We start from the raw sequence: 12,239 nt of genomic DNA, 5'->3' as shown, positions 1-12,239 counted from the left end.
GGAAACGGCGCAGCCGCCTGCACAGGGCGGACGCAGGAGGACCCTCGCCTGACACCATTGGCAGAGGTGAGCTCAGCGCATCAGAGGCCTCAGTGAGCAAACGTGTGGGAAAAACAAAGTGGGGGCATCACAACACTGGACTTGGTGACGACCCCTTCGATATTACAAGGGCACAGGCAATAAAAGAAAAAAAAGATGAATTAGACTCTATTAAAAACAGAAATTTCTTACAGATCAAAACTACAATGAGATAGCCCCTCCTGTCTGTCAGAATGGCCATTATCAAAAGACGGCAACTCATACATGCTGGAGAGGACGTGTAGAAAATGGAACCCTAGCGCCCATCGACGGGAACGCCGACTGGTGCAAACAGTATGGGGATTCCTCAAAAACTTAAAAACAGAACTACTGTATGATCCAGAAATTGCACTCCCGGGTATTTATCCAAAAAAACCCAAAAACAACAGTTCACGAAGGTAAATGCAGCACACGCTCACTGCAGCGCTATTTACGGCAGCCCAGGCGCCAGCAGCAGACGCACGGCTGAGGGCACGGGCTCAGCACACACAGGCGCTGCACTTGGCCGTAAAGGAGGATGAAACCTCGCTGTCAGTCACAATACTGACAACACTTCTGCATCCAGAGGCACTAAGTGAAAGAAGGGAAAAAGACCAGTACCAGGACTTCACTTACATGTAGAATCTAAAAAACAAAAACAATGAACAAACAACAAAACAGAAACAGACGCATAGATGCACAGAATAAACAGAGGGGAGGGACGGGGGAGGACAGACAAGACACGTGAAGGGGATGACGAGGTACAAACCTCCAGTTACATAACAGGTGAACCATGGAGGCGTAATACACAGCATGCAGAATACAGTCAACAATACTGTACAATAACTGCATGGTGACTGACTGTAACTAGACTTACCCTGGTGATCATTTTGTAATATATAAAAATATTTAATCACGATGCTGTACACTTGAAACGAATATAATAATTGTAAGTCAATTATACTTCAATTAAGACTTTTTTAATTTCTGTGCCTCAACAGACAACCAACAAAATGAAAAGGCAACCTACAGAAAGGGAGAAAACATTTCCGAAGCATGTATCTGATAGAGGATTCACATCTAGAATATATAATAACTCTACATCCCAACAAAGAACTCAATTTAAAAACAGGCAAAGCACGTGAACAGAGATTTCTCCAAAGAAGACACACACAGGGCCAAAAAGCAGATGAAACGACGCTCAGTATCACTGACCATCAGGAAAACAACTCAGAACTGCAGTAGGACCACCTCGCACTCCTGGGATGGGTGCTACCGAACGACAGAGAACACCACGTGCTGGCAAGGACCTCTGCGCACTCTGCCTCCAGCGCGCAGACGCCACGGAGAGCAGCATGGCGGTTTCTCCAGAGGGAACAGAACTACCACACAATCCTGCGATCCCACTTCTGGGCGCACACTCTCAAGAACCAAAAGCAGAGGCCAGAAGAGCTCTTTGTACAAGTGGGTTCACAGCAGGTGAGGGAGGAGGCAGCCCAAGTGCCCGACAAGGGAGAGTGGATAAACCAAGTGTGTGTGTGTGGTGTGTACATGAACGATCGTGCAGTGGAATATCACTCAGCCTTGAAAAGGAGGGATGCTCTGAGCTAGTGTGGACGACTCTCGAGGACCCTGTATGGCATGGAATAAGCCAGACACAAAAGGACAGATCCTTGTATGAAGGATCTTTGTCCCACCGCTTCCTGGCAAATAGATGGGGAAACAATACAAACAGTGACAGACTTCTCTCGGGCTCCAAAATCACTGCAGGTGGTGACTACAGCCATGAAATTAAAAGACGCTTGCTCCTTGGAAGAAAACCTATGACCAACCTAGACAGCATATTAAAAAGCAGAGACATGACTTTGCCAACAAAGGTCCATCTAGTCAAAGCTATGGTTTTTCCAGTAGTCATGTAGTCATGTATGGATGTGAGAGTTGGACTATAAAGAAAGCTGAGAGCCAAAGAACTGATGCTTTTGAACTGTGGTGTTGGGAGAAGACTCTTGAGAGTGCTTTGGACTGCAAGGAGATCCAACCAGTCAATCCTAAAGGAAACCAGTCCTGAATATTCACTGGAAGGACTGATGCTGAAGCTGAAACTCTTAATACTTTGGCCATCTGATAACAAGAGCTGACTCATTGGAAAAGACTCTGATGCTGGGAAAGATTGAAGGCAGGAGGAGGAGGAGACGACAGAGGATGAGATGATTGGATGGCATCACCAACTCGATGGACATGAGTTTGAGCAAGCTCCGGGAGTTGGGGATAGACAGGGAAGCCTGGCATGCTGTAGTCCATGGGGTTGCAAAGAGTCAGACATGACTGAGTGACTGAACTTGAACTTGCTTGTATGAAGGACCAAGCACTGATTCTGTCAATCGGAGACAGAGAGTAGATACAGGGGTGGGTGGGGGTGGGGGTGTGTGTGTGTGTAGGGGGGGGTGGGGCAGAGACAGAGCTGGAGGAAAGGAGGGGAGGGAAGTGAGTCTAGCAGGGACAGAGGGTCCGTTTGGGGAGACGAGCAAGCTCTGGGATGACAGGGTGATGGCCGGGCACTTAAACATGGCTACGATGGTAAATTATATGTTATGTGCATTTTAATAGTGTTTTAAAAAAGGTGCCCTCATCTCCTGGAGTCAACATCCAGGAGAGGTTGGCAGGCCTGCCTGGGGGCAGCCCGGGACCCAGCTCCATGCCATGGCTCCTCGCAGCCGGACGGAGCATGCTCCTCCAAAAGTTCCCCACCTGCCTGGGGGCCCCACACAGGGCTCCTTTTGAAATATCTAAAAAGTAAAGCTAAGAACTGCTAAACTTGAGTGAAGACTCTACATCTGGATAGGGCTCTATCCTCTGACCAAGCAAACCCACCGAGGCAGAGCAGCTAGGGTGGACTTTCAGGCGGTGCCCCTTACCAGGGCCGGGCCGGTCCCCCACGCGGGGAGAGGACTCGTGCCCACATCTGCAGTACCTGCACATGCCCGCACGGCCACCTGTGACCAAAATACCTGCGGACAACTGCGTCTGCCCCAGCCCAGCCTCTGCTCGCCACTCCCCACTCCACGCCCAGGCCAAGCCAGGTGCCCCCAGGGCAAGTTCTCACAGGCCGGTGGCCCCCCTCCAGGGGCAGCAAACACCCACCCTACCTGGCCCACCTTCCTCTCCTGAACCCAGAGACCAAGACTGCTGTAGGGACACAGACACCCAAGGAGACAGCCAGGCCCGCACAGCACCTCCAAGAGCGAACACGAGTCAGCCAGGGAGCCAGTGTACACAGCGTACCAGCGCGGGACACGAGGGCCTCCCTCACCTCCTTCGTGTGAACAGGGGCTGATGTAACCCTGAGCCGGGGAGTCTGATGGTGTGGACACCATCATCCAAGAGGCAAGCTGGTTCTGCCTTGCGTGGGGATGAGAGGCCACCCGGCTGTGAAAAACCCTGCATTTTTAAACTTTTAATGGAAGATAGATTTCTTGTCATAAACATGCAACACATTTGTTTTCAAAACTCAATTTTCAATACAACATGCTTTCCTAAGAAAATTGAACATGACTGAGCAGGGTCTGGGGAGCAGAAAAGCCAGCAGTCAGGAGAGGCCAGGTCTGGGTCTGGGAGCCAGGAGGGCCCCCAGTCTCCACATCTCCAGTCCCCTCCTCTCGCAGGGGTCTGGGACGCAGACGGTGTGATAAGAAGGCGAGCATGGCCTTCAGCAAATCAGCTTCTGAGGCCTCAAAACCCTTCTCTCTCCTTTCCCTGCAACAGCCTGAGTGTGCTCAGTAATTGCCAACAGAATGATGAGCATTGCAACTGACTGTGTACTAATAACATCATAGCAACTCCACCACAACAAAGTTAACCCCTAGATAAATGTTATGGTCAGAGACATTTCTTGAAATTAAATTCCAAATTGCTTTTTTTTCCCTAGAGGAATACAACAGTGACAGTAAAAAACTTTCAGGAATCAACTATGTTAGAGCGGAATTCTAGAAGTGGGAATGGAGTGAAGTGTAATTTCAATGAGATAAAGAAATAACGTAAAATTTTCTGACATGAATTTTAAAATCGATAATGGTGGTCCAAAAAATGGTAGGCAAATAAATAAAACTTCACCTTAACCCTCAAGTCTAATACAAAAATTAATTCACAACAGGTCATATAGTTAAGGCTTCCCTGGTGGCTCAGTTTGGTAAACAATCTGTCTGCAATTCGGGAGACCCAGGTTCGATCCCTGGGTTGTGAAGAGTCCCCTGGAAAAGGGAATGGCAATCTACTCCAGTATACTTGCCTGGAGAATCCCATGGACACAGGAGCCTGGCAGGCTATAGCCCATGGGGTCACAAAGAGTCAGACACAGTTGAGTGACTAACACACACAACATATATTTAAAGTTCACATAAAACTAAAAAACTATGAAAATTAGAGAAAATCTTCAGGATTTAGGGCTGGCCAAAGAGCTTTTAGGCATGATACCAAAAGCACAGTCTTAACAGGAAAATACTGTGTAAGTTCTATTCCTGCTTTACTGACTATGCCAAAGCTTTTGACTGTGTGGATCACAATAAACTGTGGAAAATTCTGAAAGAGATGGGAATACCAGACCACCTGATCTGCCTCTTGAGAAATCTGTATGCAGGTCAGGAAGCAACAGTTAGAACTGGACATGGAACAACAGACTGGTTCCAAATAAGAAAAGGAGCACGTCAAGGCTGTATATTGTCACCCCGCTTGTTTAACTTATACGCTGAGTACATCATGAGAAACGCTGGGCTGGAGGAAGCACAAGCTGAAATGAAGATTGCCAGGAGAAATATCAGTAATCTCAGATATGCAGATGACACCACCCTTATGGCAGAAAGTGAAGGAGAACTAAAGAGCCTCTTGATGAAAGTGAAAGAGGAGAGTGACAAAGTTGGCTTAAAGCTCAACATTCAGAAAACTAAGATCGTGTCATCCAGTCCCATCACTTCATGGCAAATAGATGGGAAACAGTGGAAACAGTCACAGACTTTATTTTGGGGGGCTCCAAAATTACCACCACCATGAAATTGAAAGATGCTTACTACTTGGAAGGAAAGTTATGACCAACCTAGACAGCATATTAAAAGCAAAGACATTACTTAGCAAAGAAATGTCCATCTAGTCAAGGCTATGGTTTTTCCAGTGAGAGTTGGACTGTAAAGAAAGTTGAGCACCAAAGAACTTATGTGTTTGAGCTGTGGTGTTGGAGAAGACTCTTGAGAGTCCCTTGAACTTCAAGGAGATCCAGCCAGTCCATCCTAAAGGAAATCAGTCCTAAGTGTTCATTGGAAAGACTGATATTGAAGCTGAAACTCCACTACTTTGGCCACCTGATGCGAAGAGCTGACTCATCTGAAAAGACCCTGATGCTGGGAAAGACTGAAGGGAGGAGGAGAAGGGGACGTCAGAGGATGAGATGGTTGGATGGATGGCATCACTGACTCAATGGACATGAGTTTGAGTGAACTCCAGGAGTTGGTGATGGACAGGCAGTCCATGGGGGTCATAAATAGTTGGACACAACTGAGCTGAACTGAACTGTATAAGTTAAACTTCATCAAAATGAACAACTTTTCCTTAAAAAGACCGTAGGTCTTCGGAAGCGCAAGGATGAAGCCTGGCTGCAAGCCAGCACCTGACAAGGGAGCACACCCGAAACCCCCAGAGCAAGGGCTGCAGCCCAGACGCAACGTGTACGAGGTGCAGCGAGGCTGTGATGGAGCAGCTCAAAACTGAGGGCCTCCCAAACACCCCTGGATGGGCGAGCGTTGCAAAACACACAACTTGTCAACGTGCAAAGGAGGGCCCTGCAGACACAGCCTGCCAAGGTTGGGGGTGCAGAGTGAGAAAACAAAGTCCCAAGTTCCATAATCCCGTGTTATGGACCATCTGAAATGATGCTCAACAGACATGCAGGATGGGGATGGTGGGGTGACCACAGAGGGGGCCTCGTGGTGCCAGGTGGGCACATAAACCCACGATACTATGCCCTGGGCAGGGGTCATGGGGTCTCTCTGCACCACCTGTGTGGCTTCCTGTGAATAGTTATTTACAAGTTTTTTAAGTTTTGGCACATACAAAAAGTACTGCAAAAAGCAGAAGCCATGCCAGAGCCAGCCACTGCATGGGCAGTGGTCCAGCTCCCAGCACCTCCAGCCCCAGGGGATGGGTCAGGCAACAGGGAGCCATAGCACAAAGATGAGCACAATCCTGGCAGAAAGGTATTTCAGAGGAAAATCACCCGAATAAGAGGTGCCCAGTCCAAACAGAACCCCATGTGAAGAAACTGCAGTTTCAACCAAGACTACAGAAGATTTGTAACTATCTTTTGAAGGATAAAACAAAAATGTAACTGAGAACACAGAGATTCTTAACTTAAAATCTAATCATATACACTGGATATGAAAAAAAAAAACCTGTCAAAATGGAAAATATCAACGCGTGAAAGGACCAGCAAGACAGAAGCGCTGGGGACACAGGAGGGAAATGGACAGGGTAATGAGCTGCTGCAGAGGCGGGGCTCAGGGAGGAACTGGGGGCGGGGCTCAGGAGGAGGTATTGGAAGGGCGGGGCTCGGGAGGAGGTGCTGGAAGGGGTGGGAGTTTCAGGAGAAGGTGCTGGGGCAGCTGATCTGGAGACCCCACAGAACCCTCAGCCTCGGGTGTGCGTCAGGCCGCGGGGGCCCAGGGAAGGCCCTCGGGCACCAGCAGGCGACACGCCCAAGAAACTCCGGGGTGTAACTGCACACCTGGGAGCAGACAGCTCAGCAGCTCCAGGCCTAACTGCCCTCCCCAATGCTTGCTCCCCAATGAAGCGGGTGGGTGCTAAGCCTCCTAAGAAAGTGACTCCCAAAGAGGGGGAGGAGCAACCCGTGGGCTGGGCACACCAAGGGAAGCCTCAAAGACAGGCTGGCAATCACCCGCCAGGACCCAGCTGGCAACCCTGGCGAATGACCCCCTCTTTCCGGCCTCTCCCCTCCATGCAGAGAAGTCCACCTGCCGTCCAAACACGAAACCAACAGCAGACAGACAGGAGAGGCCCTCCCGACAGGGACGCGTTACCAGGCCCGGGATGGACTTCGGCATGGTCTTCCGAGCCCTGTGGACCTTGACGTCGGCGCCCGGGGCCGGGGCCCTCTTGTCCTCTGTGTCCTTGCTGCCCTCCCCAGGCTTGGCTGGCACAGCAGCCGGCGGCTGGGGAAAAGCACCGGGAGTCCTCCCTTTGCCAGCCCCGCCAGGGAGGGTCTTCGCCGCGTGGCCAGGCAGGGAGGAAGCCAGGGCGCTGGCCACCCGCAGTGGTGGCTCAGACAAGGGGGCCTTGCCAAGGAAGTAGCCGTTGCTCCCAATGACAGGATTCTGGGGGAAGCCATCAGAGCGGATGTGGTTCTGCTTCCCCACCTCGGGGTCTCTGTCCAAAATCCCATTTTCCGCTATCCGGGCCCCCGGGCCGGCCCCTTCCTGAGGGCTGCCTCGTGTGCTCTCCTGAGGGTGCTTCACAGCAGCCGCGTGGCCACTGGCATCGCTCTGGTCACAGGACCCGTTGGTCTCCCCGTCTGCAGCCACCAGGGCCTCCCCTCCCTGCTGTTCCGCTGAGCCGTCATCAGCAGCCATGGGTGACCCTGCAGAAAGAGAACAAGAGTCAGGGGTGCCCACCTGCGACCCCAACAGAGTCCCACTGCTATGCTCACAGGAAACTGTCTTTACTTCATGACAAACATCTGACTTCAGATGGGCTAAATACAAAGCACATCACAGTCACTGTCTCAACAGTGACTTGATGAAGTGGCGGACAACCTGTCCCCGGGAGGGAGGGCAGTCTGCCCTGAGCCCCAGCTGAGGAGTGGGTGGGGCCGTGGTCCTTGAAACAAACATCCAATTGTCTGTGAATTACTTCTTAAAAGGCTTCAAACACATGACACAGATTTAGTATCCTCCAGGAACAAAGTCACTGCTAGAAAACAAAACTGGGGAGGATTCAGACAGAAAACAAGGTCTCCGGAGCAGCTGCCCAAGAACAGACGTAAAGAAAACAGGATGCGTTCAGTCTGTCAGTCAGGAGCTTAACAAACCTCTGGTCTCTGAAGCTCCTCTCCTCCACAACTTGATAAACAAAGAAACACACTTGCCACCGCAGGAGAAAGCCCACGGTTACAGCACTGGGTGCAGGGGACAGTGGTCATGTCCAGGAGCCCACCATGCACCAGCCCAGTCCCCGGGTAATAGCACGGCACCCCCACAGCTCCGTCACGGCAGCACTGGGCCCCGGGGCGAGGCCCGCCTTCACGACTATAGCCTGAGCACAGAAACCTAAGCGCAGCAAGTACGATCTCAATCGATAAATGGCTATTAATTTTTTAAAATCCTCAGCAGAACAGAATAGGTGAGAAACCTTCTCAGCTTGGAGAGGCCCGTGTGCCAATCTATGCAAAAGTGTACTTACTCAGAAACGTTACATGAATTCCATGTAGGGTCAGAAACAACGTCAGGACATCTCATCTATTAACACCACTAAGGTTCACACAAGAGTGAGGTCCCAGGAGGCCCCACAGGAGTAGAGATGAAATGAGAGGCCTGGCAACAAGGGGCGAGCTCTCCCGCACACCTGGGGCGCAGAGGCACATCAATCAGGGGTGCAGAGAGGCTGCCAGACGTGAAATCAAGTGCAAATAACAAGGACATTTTTCTACGCCAGCCTTAACTTTGGGGAAGAAAACATGAGAAAAAATAAGATGGTATTCACAAAAGCAGAAAACTATAAAATAGGATATAAAATTTAACCGAGATCATGCAAAGCCTCTATGGAGATGGCAAAGATACAAAGATGCGTGTCACCTCAAATTAACTCTCTGGGTCCAATGATGCCCTAACTGGAGCTCCAATCAGTATATTGAGGAACTCCATAACCTTATTCTAAAATGCACAGGGCAAGTAACTTAAAGAAGGAAGTTGGACCCTTGACTCACACCATATACAAAAATTAACTGAAAAGGTATCCAAGATCTAACTATAAAACGAAAACATACGCATAAATCTTTATGACTTTCTATTAAGCAATGGTTTTTTAGATGCTATAACAAAAGCATAAGCAACTCAAGAAAAACAGATAAACTGGACTTTATTTTGTGCTTCCAAGAACACAGTCAAGAAAGTGAAAAGACAACCTATAGACTGTTGTTGTTGTTCAGTCGCTAAGTCGTGTCTGACTCTTTGCGACCCCATGGACTACAGCATACCAGGCTCCCCTGTCCTTTACTATCTCCCAGAGTTTGCTCAAACGCACGCCCACTGAGCTGATGATGCTATCTAACCATTTTATCCTCTGCGCATCAGGTGGCCAAAGTACAGATTGGAAGGCAGTATTTGCAAATCATGCATTTGATAAGGAACTTGTACTTTAAATGTATTTTGAAAAACCTCTGACAATTCATCAATAAAAATCAATAACCCACCATATGACCCAGCAACCCCACTCCTAATCATGTACCCTGAGGAAACCAAAACTGATAAAGACACATGTATCCCACTGTTCATTGCAGCACTATTTACAACAGCTGGAACATGGAAGCAACCTAGATGTCCATCGACAGAGGAGTGGATACAGAAGTTGCGGTACAGATACACAATGGAGTATTCCTCAGCCATGAAAAGGAACACTCTTGAGTCAGGCCTAATGAGGTGGATGGACCTAGAGTGAAGTTACATCAGAAAAAGAAATTCTAACACATATATACGGAATCTAGAAAAATGGTACTAAAGAATTTATTTACAGGGCAGCAATGGAGAAACAGACATAGAGAACAGACTTACGGACATGGGGAGGGGGGGAGAGGTGAGATGAATGGAAAGAGTAACGTGGAAACTTACATTAAGTATTAGTGTTAGTCGCTCAGTCGTGCTCGACTCTTTGCAACCCCATGGACTGCAGCCCACCAGGCTCCACTGTCCATGAGATTTTCCAGGCAAGGATACTGGAGTGGGTTGCCATTTCCTTCTCCAGGGGATCTTCCCAACCCAGGGTTCAAACCCAGGTCTTCTACACTGCACGCAGATTCTTTACTGACTGAGCTACAAGGGAATGGAAACTTACATTACCATATATAAAATAGACAGCCAATGGGAATTTGCTGTATGTCTCAGGGAACTCAAACAGGGGCTTTGTATCAACCTAGAGGGGTGGGGTGGGGAGGGAGATGGGAGGCAGGTTCAAGAGGGAGGGGATATATGTATATCTATGGCTGATGCGTGTTGAAGTTTGACAGAAAACAACAACATTCTGTAAAGCAATTATTCTTCAATTAAAAAATAAATTTTAAAAAATCAATAACCAATTTTATGGGCAAAGGATCTGAATTGACATTTCTGCCAAGAAGATATACAGAAGGCTAAGAAGCACACAAAGAAATGCTCAGTGTCAGCAGTCAGCAGGGAGACACACCAAACCCAGACGACTCTGAGCAGAAAGATGGGGCCCATGAGCTGGCGCTGTGGGATGGGCGCGGGGCAGCCACCTCGGCAACCAGTCTGGAGGCTCCTGGGAGGGGCCCAGGGCTGGGCTCAGGGGCCACGCGTGTGGAGGAGCCCCGCACCTAGCAGCACTCACCCTCAAGCTCTTTATGAGAAGGCCTAGGAGGGTGGAACGAGGGGAGGAGCCCGTGAACGGCAGCATGCCAGGGAGTGGAAAGCACAGCACCGGAGGAGAGCACTGAGGCGGGGCTCCAGGGGTCCCGCACGGGAGCAGAGGGGCAGCAGGACAGTGTGTGAGTGGCCAGGGACAGCAGAGAGGGGCTCTGGGCTGCACCCCTAGGCACGAGTGAGGCAGTAAGCAAGGCAGGGCCACGGACGTCCATCCATCAGCGCAAGCCAGGCACCTGGGACCGAAGGCAGACACGAGCTGGCCCCCAGGACGGGCTTCCGACCTGGGAAGGGGTGGGGCTCCAGAAGAGTCTTGGGCAGCAAGGCCCCTCAAACCCCCAACCAGCCCCAGAGGCTCTCCTGAGATCGGATGCGCTTCGATCACGTGCCACCGCCCCCACGACCCCGCCCTGTGGCCTGTGCCCCGGGTCCTTCATCCCAGCGTGAGGCTGCCTGCCGCCAGCCCCGGCCCAGGGCCCACACTCTGCATCCCCAACAGGCACCCTCAGGCGTGCACGCGTGGTCACAAAAGAGGACCCCATGGATGTGAAAGCTGACAGAGACGCTGCCCAGGTGGGAGCGGGGCCATCGGAGTTCCCATCACAGCTCAGGACACACATGAACATGGCCACCAGCCTGGGGCATGAGGCGTCCCCGCCAGCAGGCCACCTGAGGCCTCATCCTGGGAGGCTCAGTCACCGGACCAAGCGCCCGGGCCCCCGTCTCCCTGCTCGTCTGCCAAGATGGCCCAGCCTGCACCTGGCGGAGCGGCTGCCCACACGCAGCAGGCTCGACCCAGCATCTGCGTGCCCTCAGAGGCCAGGACCCAGCTGGGCGTCTACAGCCGCAAGCTTGGCTGACCTCGGCCCCCACCTGGTCTCATCCCCAGCTGAGAGGCGGGCAGATGCGTGGGGCAGGAGTGCAGCGGGCCCCGGGTGGTGCCATCCAGCCAGGATGCTGCTCTCAGGAGGGCCACCGGCAGGCTCGGGTGGGACAGTGGGCTCACCTCCCACGGTCGTTCCCAGCGCGGCCCCACGCAGGGCAGCCAGAGGCTCCCTGGGCACCAGGCCCTCACCAGCCTCCCTCCACCGCCGGGCAACTCGGGGGGCTTCCAAGCCCAGACACCTCGTGCAGCCGCCCCAGCTGGCCCCGGCGCCCTGGGGACCAGGACCTCTGCCTCCCAGCGGGCCGGGAGCCCGGGGCCCCGCTCACGGGACCGCCCTGCAGGCCCGCAGCCCCGGCACCCTTACCTTCGCTCGGCAGCTCGGCTCCCAGGCCGCAGTCCTGCTTGGTCTCCCCCTTCGCCGGAACCGCCTGCGGAAGAGAAGCAGTCGTCAGTCACGCTCCACCAGAGGACCCCGGCCCATGGGCGTCACACCCACATCAGAACCAGCCCACCAAGGACGGCGGACCAGGCCCCTCAGGCCCGTGAGGACGCCCATGACACGGGCTGCAGGGCGAGAGGCCGGTGCTCACACAGGCCCGGGAAACTCTGCGGCAATGGAGGGCCCCGCCCTCGCACTCCCAGGCTCC

General features: G+C 51.9%; 1 protein-coding gene across 11 annotated transcripts in view; it reads right to left on the bottom strand.

Moving 5' to 3' along the window:
* EHMT1 (euchromatic histone lysine methyltransferase 1) overlaps window positions 1-12,239 on the bottom strand; it is a 111,989-nt gene that overhangs the window by 53,379 nt on the left and 46,371 nt on the right. For 10 of the 11 annotated variants that reach the window (XM_055541710.1, XM_055541717.1, XM_055541716.1 and 7 more), the window contains exons 2-3: window positions 11,957-12,020; window positions 7,137-7,693 (exon numbers count right to left, since the gene is read on the bottom strand). In XM_055541710.1, the coding sequence (XP_055397685.1) occupies window positions 7,137-7,693; window positions 11,957-12,020 (621 nt within the window). The remainder of the gene's footprint in view (window positions 1-7,136; window positions 7,694-11,956; window positions 12,021-12,239) is intronic. The other variant, XM_055541718.1, reaches the window with a different exon arrangement.

This window comes from Bubalus kerabau, chromosome 11, assembly GCF_029407905.1.
Source record: "Bubalus kerabau isolate K-KA32 ecotype Philippines breed swamp buffalo chromosome 11, PCC_UOA_SB_1v2, whole genome shotgun sequence".
NCBI lineage: Eukaryota > Metazoa > Chordata > Mammalia > Artiodactyla > Bovidae > Bubalus > Bubalus kerabau.
The sequence above is the reverse complement of the archived record's forward strand: the minus strand, read 5'-3'. Positions and strand labels throughout refer to the sequence as shown.